This window comes from Haemaphysalis longicornis, unplaced genomic scaffold (assembly GCF_048455015.1).
Source record: "Haemaphysalis longicornis isolate Haplotype H1 unplaced genomic scaffold, Haemaphysalis longicornis Haplotype H1 scaffold_10, whole genome shotgun sequence".
In the NCBI taxonomy this organism is placed as follows: domain Eukaryota; kingdom Metazoa; phylum Arthropoda; class Arachnida; order Ixodida; family Ixodidae; genus Haemaphysalis; species Haemaphysalis longicornis.
This window is the reverse complement of record NW_027526204.1, coordinates 129,185,332-129,200,300: the sequence shown is the minus strand read 5'-3', so window position 1 is coordinate 129,200,300 and position 14,969 is coordinate 129,185,332. Positions and strand designations below refer to the sequence as shown.

The 14,969-nt window shown below is 50.5% G+C and overlaps 1 protein-coding gene across 1 annotated transcript in view; it reads left to right on the top strand.

Annotated features, from left to right (window-relative positions):
- LOC144160099 (arylsulfatase B-like) overlaps positions 1 to 12,795 on the top strand; it is a 37,606-nt gene extending 24,811 nt beyond the window's left edge. The window contains exons 8-10 of the mRNA XM_077691705.1: positions 242 to 544; positions 7,508 to 8,025; positions 12,631 to 12,795. Coding sequence (XP_077547831.1) covers positions 242 to 544; positions 7,508 to 8,025; positions 12,631 to 12,795 — 986 coding nt within the window. The remainder of the gene's footprint in view (positions 1 to 241; positions 545 to 7,507; positions 8,026 to 12,630) is intronic.
- Positions 12,796 to 14,969: the final 2,174 nt, after the last annotated feature.

Genomic DNA, 14,969 nt, shown 5'->3' with positions numbered 1-14,969 from the left:
ATTCCTGAATTTCTCCAACGATACTGAGTGACCTAACTGGTGGGCTCATTGTAAGATAGCGGGCTCGATTGTCGCCTTCGACGGGGAGGACAGTTTTCATCATTTGAGGCCAAAAGTGCATATGTGATGCTCATGAGCTCTTTGTTGTACATCTTGGCTGGATGTTTGCAGAGACACTGATGCGTATAAATTTGACTCTCAAGTACCCGTCTCAGTCCTCTCTTCTGCCATCTGCCGCCAGGTACGGTGGATGTCGTGGACGAGTCCATTGGTCGTGTGGTGAAGGCCCTCTACAACCGTGACATGCTTTCAAACACCGTGATTGTGTTCACTAGCGACAATGGCGGAAGCCCCTTTGGTATCTTCTCCAACACGGGCTCCAATTGGCCGCTGCGAGGCTCCAAGGGGACACTCTGGGAAGGGGGCATCCGTGTGCCCGCGGTTGTGTGGAGCCCGCTCCTACCACGGAACAAAGACCAAGGCGTGGTTCAGCCGCAGCTCGCCCACGTCGTCGATTGGCTGCCAACGCTGTACTCCGCGGCTGGTGAGTATAGTGAAAGGCCAGTGAAGGGCACTGGCAGTGCTTCGCCCCGGGTACCGAGACGAGGCGTGAAGCCACAGGCGAAAGAAGTAGCGTGCCTCGATGCCAGCGCCTCCGTACAGGGTGGAGACACACTTTAATTGGTCCCGGGCAACCGCTATTGAGTCAAAGGCCTCAACGCATTGTTCTTTTTGTTTCCCACAAGCCCCAGCAGCGCGAAACAGATAAGATGATTCAAACTTCGCCAGTAAACCGCGTTGCGGCGATAATTCTAACGCGGTTTTGATGCAATGACTTGATGCGGCGGTGAGCGAGTGACCCAAAATGGCGGCGCCAGCGTATACGTGTCTACACCTTGTACGGCGTACGCGTGAATGAAATAGGCGTAGTGAGGCGCCATCTGCTAGGCAGTGACACGGAAAATGCTCTGCAGCCTGTGGGCTTCGGCTAGCGCAGCGCATAGATGACAATTCCCCGCGCACCTCCTCAGGAGAGAACCTATAAACGACCATAGATGCAGCTTATTTCGTCACCACCTTTAGAGCATTCGCTAACGTACTTCCTCAAAAGGCGATTCTTAAAACCCAAAGTACATACGATCAGAACACTTGGGATGGGTGAATGAGCTGCAGAGACTATCTTGCTTGTGAGAGCATTATCATAATTAAGCTGTTGGCTCCCCGGGGGGGTGAAAAACCTTGGGTAAGCAACACCTGTCTACCAAAATCTAGCTACGACGTCCAGTTCTCTCCATAACGTCATTTTATGCAAAGGCGTTAGTGTGCATTTAGAACTGGCCAATATAAAATGGATGCGGCTTAGCTCAGCTAATCCTGGATCACGATTTACGATATACATTTAGGTGTGGAAGCAGCTGCGCAAAACTTAGTCAAATAAAGTTGGCGGCGTCGCCCATAGACCTTTGATTGAGAGGACATCCGGTGGGAGAACCTCTAACCTAGCTTTGCAGCGTCCTAGGCTTCACGTGGCTTCACCAACGACTGTCCGAAGCAAAGTGGTTCACAGGCATCAGCGGTATGCGTGTAAAACAACGTTGGTTGTGGGAGCCCACCATGTAAGCTCACACAACAGCTGCGAGAGTGCGGGCGTCCTAAATTCATTTATATCCGCGCCGAAGCTCCTCTGAATGACTTCAACCACATCGCTTTGTCTCCGCTGCTTCCTGCATGAGCTTACCCAAGTTGTCCAACGTCATTTACGACGAAGAAACATCAGCGTACTCGCTGCTAGTTTTGCCGTTGTTTGTACTGAGTGGCTGGGGTGTTGTAGCCGAGACTAAAATCGACGGCACTGCATCGTTTGCGAGCGAGCGTGCACCTCTTCGACGGTCAGTAGTACTTCCCCTCCAAGCTGCGAAAAGAACCCTTTCGCACACTTGCACTCTCAGACAAATCCCGACTGAAAGTAGCATCATTGTCTGCTGAGGATGGCTGCAGAGCCCGTATTGATTCGTTTGTGATCGCAGGGCACGTTAAATAATGTCATGTTTTCCTGCCAGCTGCGCGTACCGGCATTCCAGTACGTCCTCTATAAAGCATTTGCACCCCATTCTTTCGTTGTGCGAGCTTAAAATCTCACTTGTGCGAGCGTTCGGCATACATTCACTTCTGTTTAGTGTTTTATACCTTCTTTTGATTGCTAGCTACTGAATAAACCTGCCCAGAACACGACGAAACACTGCGGTGAGCGCAAATGCTTTCACACAGCTTTCTCCAAATTATCGTCTGCTCTATCGGCCGGCGCAACCGGCCAAGCCGCGGCAAGCAGGCATCAACCAAACGCCCGATTACGAGAGCTGCGGAGAAGAACCTACAAGGATCCGAAAAGATCCGAATACCTCCGAGTAACTGGCGCTCGGGCAGCTTCTTTTTTCTGCCGCTGGAGGGCGCTGGAATCAACGGTCCCAGCGGCGTCTATCTGGGGACTTTATTGCAACGACGAGTACACGTTTCTTTCGAAGATGTGTCCTCACCTAATAGCATGTCTAAAACCCTGCACTGAATATACCCCATTTAACATCAGCAGTCGGAAAAGCAGGAAAGTACTCGCGAACCGGTTCTCTCGGAGTCGATACATCTTAGAAGACTCCAAACGGCGTCGACAACGTCGCCGGCCTCCTTACACCGAATGTACCCGCACGAGTACCCGAGTGACCAGTGCAATGTTTGTAAGAAAGGACCGGCCAACCGGTGGCACATCATGTGGGACTGTGTCGCCGACCCAGACTGCGCGCACTTCGAAGAGTATGCGGAGGAACTCCAGAGAGCCATAGAATCTACAAGTAAGACAGACCAGTCATGGGCCATCCAGCATTTCTTCGCCCGGCTCGAAAGGCACGGGCTCCGTAAAACGGGCTTGTGAGGAGTAGGGTTGCAGAAGAAGGCGCGACGCCAGGCTACATCGAGGAGGAGCCGTAACCCGGCTCCTGCCTACTGCAGGACTTGTTTCATTAAACTCCTTTCCAGTCCAGTCCAGTTCTCTCGGCGGCCAACCCGGCTTCCGCTTCCGGCGGACCAGCTAGTGTTGGCTGTGTGCGGTGCGCTGTTAACAGCGGAGCTGCTGTTACTGGCCGTAAGTTCACCGTTGCACGAAAAAATACCAAGAAAATGCCGAGCGCTCCTGAGCGCGTGCTTCACGGCGACTGCCGACCATCGTCGGCACGCGCAGTGGCTTTAGTAGAAAAGGAAAAAGCTCAAGTGCTAATGCTAAAGGTGAAGAGACATCCTGGTCGGGAGAGGTCACCGCGGCCGCCGCATTCTCTTGAAGCCATTATGGGTAATTGGAGACATGGCTACGAGTGTGCCAATTCTTTCCCGGGACGACTTGCAGATCCCGCCACCGCTGCCTCGAGTTGGTGAAGAACAGCTGGCGGAAGTCTACAATGCTGAGGATGACTTCGCATCCACCACTCGCCACGGAGAAGATGACGCCCTCTTCGATGCATATTACGACGATTGCTAGCGCCGCAACTATGCAAATAAACAATGATACTGAAACTTAACTATCCGTACGGCAATGCTCACATACAACAGCTTCGCCATTGAAGTCTTGCGCATGGGTGCAAGCTTCCATGAATTTCTTTAATTGGGTCGGCGCGTTTTAATCCCCTGCCTAGAAGTGAAGTGTTTGTTGCCATCTGCTCAATTTTTGCGGAACTTTAACTGTTTTAGCATGCATATGTTGCGATGCCTTTCAAGGCTGCGACTTCGTCTGGCAAGCACTGCGCGGTCGCGAGTTGTGTGCGGAACCAAACAAAATCGCCGACAGTATATGCGTTTGACACTGTGGTGGGTTGAAAATGAGGCGCGGTTTTGACATGTTTTCCTCCATCGCTCACCCCTCGACAGAAAGTTGAAACACCGATTGACATAGCGGATACAGCGCAAAAATATTTCACCAACGACAAACGAGCGTTGCGGCAGTGCTTTTGCGTCCTGGATGGCAGATGACGGCGCAAAATCCCTTTTTACACACAACATTTTGCCAAGGGCGACAAAGCGGGACCACCGCAAAAGCTAGAAGTAACTTATCCTGAATTCCTTGTAATCAATTAAAATATCGTACATTGTTTGGTTATGATAGCCGGTTGGCGTACAATCTTCTGGTGTCTTTACAATCTCCTTTTCATCCAACCTGCTGTTTAAAAATTACGGCGTTGTATTTACTTTTGTTTGGGCGAACGCATTACACTGCCAAACGATATGAAAGAATAACTTTCTCCGAAGTACAACGCTAGTCCATAGCAGGATAAGCAAGCAACACAATAAAGAAACGCAGTTCTAGACATGCGAATGTTTCATTTCGAAAATAGGGCAAGCGGGACCCAACGCCGATAAAGCATTAGGTGGGAAAGTTTGTCATCCTTATGCGTTGTCACGGAACCTCCAGCTCCAGCGCTTTTACAAATGAGCCATTGCTGATCGCGTAAGTCATTCATGGTACAAGCGGAGGGTCCACAAAGATCGGCTCTGAGCGACAGTGTTCTTCTGCCAAGTTAATTCTTACTCACCAGCAAACCTCATAAATGTTGCTGAGAATGTTCATATCGTATGGCGATGTAAACCGTATGGTAATCGCATCGTCGAGAGTCCATCGTGAGCGCGGGTCAGCAAGACCTACACGCTGTGCTCGCGCCGCATTCGACGTCCGCGCTTCCGTAGAAATGACAAATAGGCGAACATCACCAGCAAGGTGGCATTGAAAATACGTATTTACGGCCCGATATTCATTGTTACGTCAGTCGGCGCCAAACCGATAGTGTTTCCAAAGCGGAACTGCGGAGTGCCACCGGCACCTCCACCACCGGCCGCTCGCCACAGCCGGGTCGCCATGGCCCAAGCTAGCTGCAAATCAGGACCTAAAATCCACTGGTGAGTTCTCCCACAGGTGATAAAAAACGACACACACACACACACAAGCACTGCAACCTCTAGCTTAACGTCAAACCACTACGGTTCATTGGGTAACACAGGAACGACGAACACACGGATGGCATGAACGGAGCACGTAAAAGCCCAGCTTGGCTGCTGCTGCGCTCGCATCAAAAATGGCGCTGGCATTACGCCAGAAAAAGCAAAATGACGGCGCCCCCATCTAGAAAAAAAATGATGTATACAAATCGAAAGCTTGTCTTAGTCTGGTTAAGTCGTGGTTTCAACTCGCTAACCTTCGGTTTAGCCGTAATTATTATACAATTCGTCCAAAGCCTGCCTTTTTCTGCGGTCGTGGTCCCGCTTCCTGCGTTTTGCGAGCCGAACGGCTAGCTCTTGCTTAGTCGCCGATGCTAGCTTCGCGCGCTTGGCATTCCGGACCCTGTACAGTGAAGCGGTTCGCCGGGCGATAAACGCGGGGCGGTCAGACGCCGCTTGCCGACTACAGGTCAAGGCCTCCCGCCCCAGCACAACGCCCAGACAAAATGGCCCTGTCTCGCCCTCATCCATGGCCAAGCTCGCATGCGCGCGGCGAATGACGTGTTCAGACGCCGACTAAGCTGCGGAGAGCGCATGCGCCAAGCCGGCTGCGGTGGCAGCACCGGCTACAGAACGCGGCCGTCGGCGGAGCTCATGCCAGCGTGTCACGTGATGCGTTGTCAAGGGTACGGCGCAGCTGCGGTCAAATGAAGGTCACATTTCCCGCGACGCCGAAACGGCTCGACGAGATTAGTACAGCTTTGCTTTAAACTTCAGAGGGCCCGACCATAAGGGAACTGGGATCTTGCGCTATTGTGCATCAGCCAAGGGGCTTAGTACCACCCTGTGAATGGGAGGTGTTCACTTCCCTCAACCCCATAAGTCCGCCAGAGCCTAAAACGGAAGTGTTGACAGCAATTAGTTCGCGTCAACCAGAACGACCAGATTTCCAGCAAAAAAATGAAGGAAGCTCACACTAACGCGTAAGACTTGAAGGTAGCGAAGCTGTACGCAACTTTCCCGACCATCACGAAGGTTTAAGTGCACGATTGCAGCCGATTTGGTTCTTCTTCACTGCCGCAACGACCTTCACTCCATCGTTGTTGCTATACGTGTGAGCTTCCTTCATTTTTTTGAGGTAATAATCATTGGACATCACCTTGGAGGGGTGTACGGCATGACGTGTCTTTCTCGTTGCGAGCAAGGGTTGCCGCGATTACGGCGGACGCCGGAGTCTCTCTCGTTTCGAGCAAGAGTTTCCGCGATTCCAACTAATGCTGGAGTTTTTTTTTTTTTTTTTCATTCTTTTCCAATCTTCTTAAATGTCTATTCATGGCTTTACGAACGTTCACCGGAGACGCTGGGCGGTCGCCGCGAGGCCCGCGCTCACGTGCGTGCACTCGGCGATTTTTAAGTATTTGTCACTGTGTACCCGAAAAATAACTATTCGCTAAAGAGCTTCCCTGTTAATAAGAGCGCCAGTTATACTTTTGCAACCTTTTCCTTCGCTCTATGTTATGAAGTGTCACCTTGAAGCACAAAAGGCAAGCATACACTAGCAACGCCTGCTACGTAAGGCAAAATATAGCATTTATGTTATCGTTATAGTATTCTCAACGCTGCCTTCACAGCAATTACGCCCCAAGGTTTTCAATTTTAACAGCTGCAAGTAAAAATCGCAAGCACATTTTTTTTTAATCGGGCTCGTAGAAGGAGATAAATCGAACACGTGGTCGGAGGAAGGCCTCCACGCCCACCGCATAAAAATCGAATTTAAATTAGACCCGGAGCACACACGTACTGGTTTCTCGTCAACAGTCTGCAAATCCCATTAGGCCACATTCAGGTTGATTTTAAGGTAGGCAGCAAATGGTATTTCTGGGACGCTTTCGTTCGACTGATCCTATTGAACTTATTCAAGGATAATGGTTTATCCAAGATACTCACAAGAAACCTGCGCTGGTGGGGACTAGTACCGGTTGTCCGCATCTTTCTCCTGGCATGGACGTCCCACATGTCGTGGCCTTCCCCCTTCCCCTGATCAAATCGGGCTCTGCCACGCAACCAGTGATAACTCCAGGTGACTTCGCTTTTCACCTTTGAAGCTTTGCCTTTCCCCTGTGATATCCGGTGAACTCCGTGAGAGGTTTCTCGGGTACTATAATAATTCTGTTGTCGTAGGCTTGCAGTCTAATATGCTCGGCACTTATGAAACTCTTCACTGTACAGCAACACAAGCGGAGAGAATTGCCGGCATCACAAGCAGGACTATAGTAACCGCCTGCTCGTTCAGCTAAAATCAAAGTCACCTGGCCCCACGCATCTGTGTTTTGGTAGGCTGGCTTTGCGCTGGACGAGGCGATATACGATAATGTACCGGCCTTGAGGGCAAAATATCTTCTGTAGTCCCAACTCTAAATTGTTGGAACGGGTACGCTGCCTACCCACTATGTGCTAGTGGGATTAGGTGGCCGTCTTCTACAATTTGTCTTCACAATGCACGAAGCCGATTCCAGACATCTTTCCCTTTTAACAGGTGGCCGGGTGTCTGACTTGGGCGACATCGATGGCTTGAACTTGTGGCCCGCTCTGTCCGCGTCGAACCGTAGCAGCGCAGGACCCATGTGGCCCCGCCGCGAGTTGCTAGTCAATGCCAACTCCGTGAATGGCCTGTCGGCCTACCGGGACGGTGACTACAAGCTCGTCTATATCAACGGAAGCTTTGTTGACGGGTCTCGATATGTTGGTGGCGATGCCGACATGCAGGTTCACATCCCCACGCCAGGAGGGACGTTGCCTGGTGCAGGCGCCAATGCTTCCGTCAACCCTCTCGACTCCCTGATGACGTCTTCACTCACCTGGAAGGTCCTGGATAAGCTCAATGGAGGTCAGCTCACCGTGCTTAGAGGGTGGCGTCAGCGGGCTGCCGTGAAGTGCAGCCCTCAAAACTCGTCCTCCGTTCCGGGACTGGCGCAGCTGCGTGAGGGCTACTACCTGTTCGACCTTGCTAGCGACCCGTGCGAGCTGATGAACTTGGCGAAAGGTCGACCGTCGGTAAGCAAACTGGTTCAAAGCACCGGTGGTTAGAGAACGTAATCCTCGCGGAACTGCACTTTGGCAGGTCGTGACAATGCCGCATGACCTGCCAAATATCACCAGCGGTGCATGATATGGACGTGATCAAATTTTACTACTGCCTCAGCAATGATGGTTTCACATTATAAAAAAATGGCTGCAGCTTAGCTCAGCCAACCATGGACATGCAAAGCAAAAGCTTGGCTTAGTCTGGTTGAGCCTTGGTTTCGTTTGGTTATCCGTTCATGTAGCGGTATTGTCGACCACGATCAAAGTCGTTCGGTCCGCTGCCACGCTCACAGGAGGAGACCAGGAGAATGCGGTGACAACGGTGCTCATTCACTGCGAACGCGCCGTTCCTCTTCGCCGGGAACGAGACGAGTCACGTAGCCCGAGACGACCCATCGGCGCATGCGCGGGAGGCGGCGAGGTTGGTCCGCTGCCGCTCAGCTGAGAGCCCGTAACCGTTCGCCGCTCAACTTGATCAGTTGAGCAGAACGACTGAAAACGGGGCCCTATGCGCAGTTCCGAAAGCGGGCCAGGCGAATCACGCGATGCGCTTCGAGGGGTGTGTATCCGGGCGTGTGTCTCCGGTGAAAAGGTGAAACTGCGAATTCGCCGCGAAGCCGCTGGACGAAAGTAGTGAAGCTTTCCTTTAAAATTTCGACATCAGTCCTCGCAGAGTGGAAAAATTAAAGCCGTTCCACTCTATGTGAAAGCTTTCGGAAGTGCGGAGCAGTGATTCGCCATAATGGGCTGCACCGCCGTTATCCGCTCACTGCTACCACCGCATGCAATGCAAATTTCCCGCCTTCGCAGTGCTCACGTGTCCCCTGCCTGAAACTGCGCCAACGGGAGTTCTGTTGTTTTTGTGCTTGCTTTAATTTCGTATGCTGGAGCTGTTTTGCGTCATTTTGAACGCCCCATTTTCTTTTTACACGTGGAGCCTTTCTGCGTCATTTTGAACGCACCATTTTTTCTTGCGCGGCCGCTTTTTTCGCTTACTATTGTAAAAACAAACTCAACGAGCGCTCGTAACTAAATGAACGCGGGTTCTGCCATTTAATTACGTATATTTTGCCTGAAATGTACCTATAGTTTTCGTCGCGCTAAACAACGAAGACTCGGACAAGCGCCAACGGTTCACGAGTTTCGAACGCTTATGACAATATAAAACGCTTGGCTTTCGAAGCCTCTGGGGGTACGCCGCGACGACAGCGCTACAACGGAAGGTCCTGTTGCTCTACTTGGGTATAGCGAGCTAGCTATGACGACAAGGCGAGCGCCTAAAGTGATCTGCACTTAAAACAACAGGGAGCGATAGAGCACCTGCGGGCGGGGGTAACGGCAGGGCTGCGTCGGCATTGCCTTCGATGGCTCTGTGGCCGCACCGCTGCAGAATTGGTTGCTAGGGGATAAAGGAGCGCGCGGTGAGCGGAGGGCCGGTTTGGCGGCAAAGACCAGCAGCGAGTGTTCCTGCCAAAGCGAGCGAACGTGACTACTCGGATAATTGAAAGGCAAAGCACGGGATGCACGGTCTGCGAGCGGCGTGCGAGAAATGCTGCGTGGCGGGCTTCCCAAAGCGCCACCTTCGTATCGGGCTGGGCCTCACGTTTTTGATGGAGAGCGATAAGATGCGTACGCATTATGAAATGTCCGCAAATTAATCCTCGGTTAATTTATTTCCCTAAGTTTCCTCTTTTAATGCGCCAGAGTTTGAAGCGAAGATGATGGGAGGTCTCCGTGTGTGTGTCGCCTTTTGTATACGCTGTGGTCTTCATATTTCTCAACTCGGAATTTGCCGGGCAGCCGAGTGTGCTAGATTTTAACGGGAATCGGCGGCGTTCATATGCCCCGAACTAGCCATCGCCTCGTCCAATCACACTGCCACCTTTCAGTGGAATTTGGGGCGAGAACTCAGCGGCGCTGCTGCTCATAGTAGCCAGGTAACCTGTGTGACTCATAACCTCGCAGAAGACTGGTGGTGACGCTAAATGTGTTTTTCGGTGATACCCAGGATTTATTTATGCTCAGTTCCGCATCCGGCCCCATCATTCCTTCCTTCCCTATCACAGACATTGTCATGTTGGTCCCACGGGGCTGATAAAGGCGCTAAACTTGTCTCTTCTTAGCACAACCACACACTGTGTTGCCGATTCAAACAATGAATCCGCTCAGTTAAACCACAGCTGAATTTAAACGTCAGCTAACGAGCACAGTAGTGCAGGATTGTCCAGAAGTTCGTGAAATAGGCAATTAAGAACCCTGCACACGCCATCGAAGCGCGGAATTGACCATAGCCCGACAAAACGCTGCAATAAAAAACTGTGGTTGATTACACTGACATAAGAATCGGTAAAAAACGAAAGTGAAATGTGCAGCGAAATCTGCAGCGAAATTAGCATGATTTGCAGGTCGGTAGCTGTCTTGTGGGTGTGCTTGGCAAGCGACGTCCTTCTGGCGGATCACCTCCGTGATGGTTAGTACGTCACTGAAATCGTGGTGTATCCCGGCGTAAAACACTTTCGAGTTAAAATATAAAACCCGAAAACGAACAACCCTAAGTATAACGTACTCTTTAGTACTAAAGGCTGCTGCCCCGCTAGAAGACCCTGTGTGCAGGAGGGCACCCTTTACATGCCGCTTGCTTCGATGTGCTGCTGTCATTTCCGTGACAGATATGACGTCAGTGAAATCTTAGTGTATCCAGGAATAAAACATTTTCCTGTTAAAATTACAATAAATCGATTATTATTCAACAATGCTGATGAACCAGTCTATAAATCAACGTATCATTCCAATCAATAAAGACTCGAGCTTGCATGTCAATTCGGAGCACCCGTAGAACTGTCTCGATTTTGTTAAACGCAGTGTCTAGAGTGCCGTCCGACGGCACTCTAGCTGATCGTTGCAGGCATGGCTAGAGTGCCGTCCGACGACATTCGAATATTTAACACTAGGCTAGCACCAGCCAAAAAGTCTGTCGTTGCGGTGTAGAGGGTCCGTCTCGGAATTCTTGACCCTAAAGTCAGTGGTTCGAGACCGCCTCTAGCCTCGGGTGTGTTTTTTTTTTATTAAAGTGGAATTTTTGTGCCTTAGGTTAGTTTTGGTGTTTTATAAATGATTTCTTTGTGTGCGTTAGGTTATCTTATGTTATGTTTAGGTTAGGTTGCCTAGCTTTACGTTATCCAGAGCGATGTACTGCCACACGCGGCAATTTTGTTATAAAACGCCGGTGGACGTCGATATAGTGGAGTGTTTATAATACCGTCGGACGGCACTCGACACACGGCCTTTGTTAAATTGCTTTAGCCTTTGCCGAATCTTCCGAGGATTTTAAAGCGAAGCTTTTGTGTTCCCAGTGATGCCGTTGTATGCGAATACACCCTGCAGGAAAGCCAATTCATGATGAATGATTGGGGGTGAAGAGAAATGCAGAAAAAGCTTCTCGTGGCCGGAATCATGCCTGTGTCCCTGGCGTTTCATTATGAAGCCGGCGTGCATTCGGTTGCTCCATTTCAACATGGTCGAAGCAGTTTGGAAAACTCAGACGACAACTAAAGAAGCCGTCACGAGAGAAGAATATCGTTGCTGTAGGGCTGTCAGCCAGAAGGCATTAGGCCTAACTTCAAATTTTGAGGTTTACAAGGTTAGGCCTAACGCCACATCTTGGGGAGTGTAACACCCTAAAGTGGCACCCACTCAAAAACTTGTGCACTGAACTCCAAGCAGCAGGTACTGATGCGCGCCGTACACCCCAACCCAAACGTGAGGCCTACGGAGTGCGCACCCGAGAGTGGCTCTGGGTATTCTAGAAAGGTGGTGCGTACCTCTAGAGTAGCACATACTCGCACTGTGGGATTGGTCCACCAAAGAATCTATCACGAGAAAGCTTCGCGTTCAACCATCGCGGTCGTTAAACAGAGGGGTGCATCATTTTATCTCCTCCCCACTTATAAACTTTCCGGAATAACAGTCGACAGAGGTGTAATTATAATGATGCCAATAATGCCTAGTGTACATGAAAGTTCTCTCCTGATAAAAGGTAGTGGCTTCCCTCGACTTATAATGCTTCAGACAGTTCTTTAAACACGGCATAGCCAAACTGCACGAAATAAAACGATACCACAGACAGCTTACCATGTTTGGTTTTCTTTAGAGTCACCTTGATATTAATGAAGCAGGCGGAAAAAGCACGCTTGCTAGGTCGTAGGCCATGAAGCTTTTAACTCCAGGCACCATATACTCAAGGATAGAAAGCTAGCAGTTTATGCACAGGGAAGCCAACTTTCATTGAGCAGGAAGAAGACATTGGAATAAGGTAATACCATTCGCTTGTATGCATGGATTAGGCCTGCATGGAAAGCAGCGTCAATGGGGACAACACGACCTCTGCGGTAGGGCTGATGACATTGAAAATAAGCGTAATGTAGCAACCGCCAAAAATCATGGTTGATCAGAATATTAAGTTTAACATTTTTTAGCGTCTCCGTGCCGTTGCTTCCGGCTCCGAACTTCAGGAGTGATTCAGCTAGTGTCCAGCACGGCTGCCTAAATGCCCTGAAGCAAGCATGCGCATTGCAGGTGGTCTCCAGGATGTCCAAGAAGCTTCACCACTACTTGGCTGTCGCAGAACCTGCGGATCAGCACCCGGGTGACCTGAGAGGCTACCCAGAGTACAACGACTGCCTCTGGGCACGTTGGGAAGACACGGTGCCTTCAACCAATCGTACTTGTCCCTGCCAGTGACGTCACAGTTCCGGCTTGGAGCAATCTTCGACGGGATCCTAAAATGAGAAATCCCACCACGGACACTTTTTTTAATAACACTTTCTCTCTCTCTTTGTCTGTCTGTTTGTCTCTCACCACACTTCCCTATTATTACTACTATACTGTACGCTACAATGGGACCTTTCTATTAAAAGCCGTTCCTCCCGTGTGCTTTTCTCTGTTAATTGTTTGCAAAGGCCATGAGCCGCTTTCGGAGCACCGTCAATCAAGGTTGCCTATAAGTCCAGATGGAGCTTTTTTTCTCATGTACTCAGCCCATGAGGTGAGCTTCCCTCATGCACGAACATAGCCACAAAACGCTGCTTCCTAGAAGTTACACATGCAAATGTTGAACAAAAACACACACATCAAGAAGTTAAACTAAAGACATGCAAAATGTGATGGGTTATCGTATACGGACCAGTGTTAAAACCATGGAAAATCAGCCAACTGTAGCGATGCGGCCATTACATGGTGAAAAAGTAATCGTTTTAACTGTTCCTTTTTGTTGCTGCTGTTGTTGTGCCTACTTAATTTGTCTTCATCATATGGAGGTACTCAAACATATGGCCGAAAAGACAGTGAAAAAATCCCGCCATCTCCACGAAGTGAATGATGATAAGAGGGGCGAAGCTAAAATGCTTATCAGTGAAACCGTGAAACATTGTTATAGGTCTTCTTGACGGCGCGCACCATCTGAATGAGGGAAGGACATAAAGCGCGTTCGTAGCCATGCTCACGCCTCGGTTTGTAGCGCAGTGGGAATTGCGCCACGTACCTCCCGTCGCGGCCAGAGAGTCGTGGGATCGAAACCGGGCGCCGCCGCGTCAAGACCACCACTCCTGGCTCGCAAAGCTTGAGACTTCCCACCGCTCCGGTGACAAGACCATCGACGAAGTCGATGTTTGTGGTTATTAAGTATGGCTTGTTTTGGACGATGAGAATCTCCATGGGTAAGTTGGTGAATTCGGTGTGTGACATTTTAGCCACCTTGTCCGTCGCCTTCTGCAGAGCGTCTTGTGTCGCGTACCCCCGGTACGTGTCTTGAGCTCGCAGGCGACGAACGACAACCTCTTCTTCATCCTCTCCTCCTTGTTGGGTAGCAACGAAAGCGTTGAACGTTTTGACCTCTTCGGCTAATCTTTGGTTGGCCAATCCCTAGGGGTATCCTGCCACAATTATCATCGTGGTGCCGTGTACAGCAGCAACGAGGGACGGGAGAGGGCCCGAGCAAGAGGAGCTTCACCCCTAAAACGCAGCTGTCACCTACAGCCCATGGCCCATTTTTGCCCTGAGTGTTTACCTCTGTTACGATTCAGCGCGCCCCTAGTCTTTTCGCGCGTAATGCAAGCTTCGCACAGTGCTCCTGTGCCTACGACTACGTGCGCCTTCCGCCTGGGCGCGTCGCTGTCACTGATGTTGGAACTTTATTCCCTAGACAAGAAAGAAGTTATCGCAGATGGTAGTAGAAGGGATGTCGTGATCGCCTTTCATTCCTTTGTTGCGGCGACAGGCCGGATGCCCTGCTAGATAGCTATGCCTTCATTCGCAAGTTTTTTTTTTTTCCTGACAATCCTGTTCCATCCAAAGATTTCTTTTTCTGCTCTCAATGTTTTTTTCTCGTACTTCTTTTTTTTCTCTAAAATAAACCGGGTCACAGCCTAATTATTACAGGCAGCTGCTTGGCCAATCCCCCGCGTGGGTACGCGCCATGACATAAGGAACCAACCAACCAACCAACCAACGCTGAGGAATGATGCCGGCGATCGGACGTGTTCTGCTTCTCGGAACAGCGCAAAGGGACGAGGACGAGGCGTAGACGGGACACAGCGCAGTCCGGTCTGCGCCTCGTCCTCGTCCCTTTGCGCTGTTCAGAGAATGCCATACCAACACGCCCAAGCTTATACCTTAGTGTTCTGCTTGTTATGTGATGTAAATACAGTTCTTTTTCCTTAACGAAGGCGTGGTGGTCGCGACAACTGACTCAAACCGTTGCAGCGACAGCCAACGGGTGTTTAAGTTGAAACTTGAAACGCCGTGGCCGAGACCCTCCTCTACCCCATCTCTCAGACTCAGCGAGCGCCGCTGCTGCCGGCCCCTCACAAACTCGAGAAGAGTGTTGTGTGCGTGTGTACTATTTGCGGGTCGAGTAC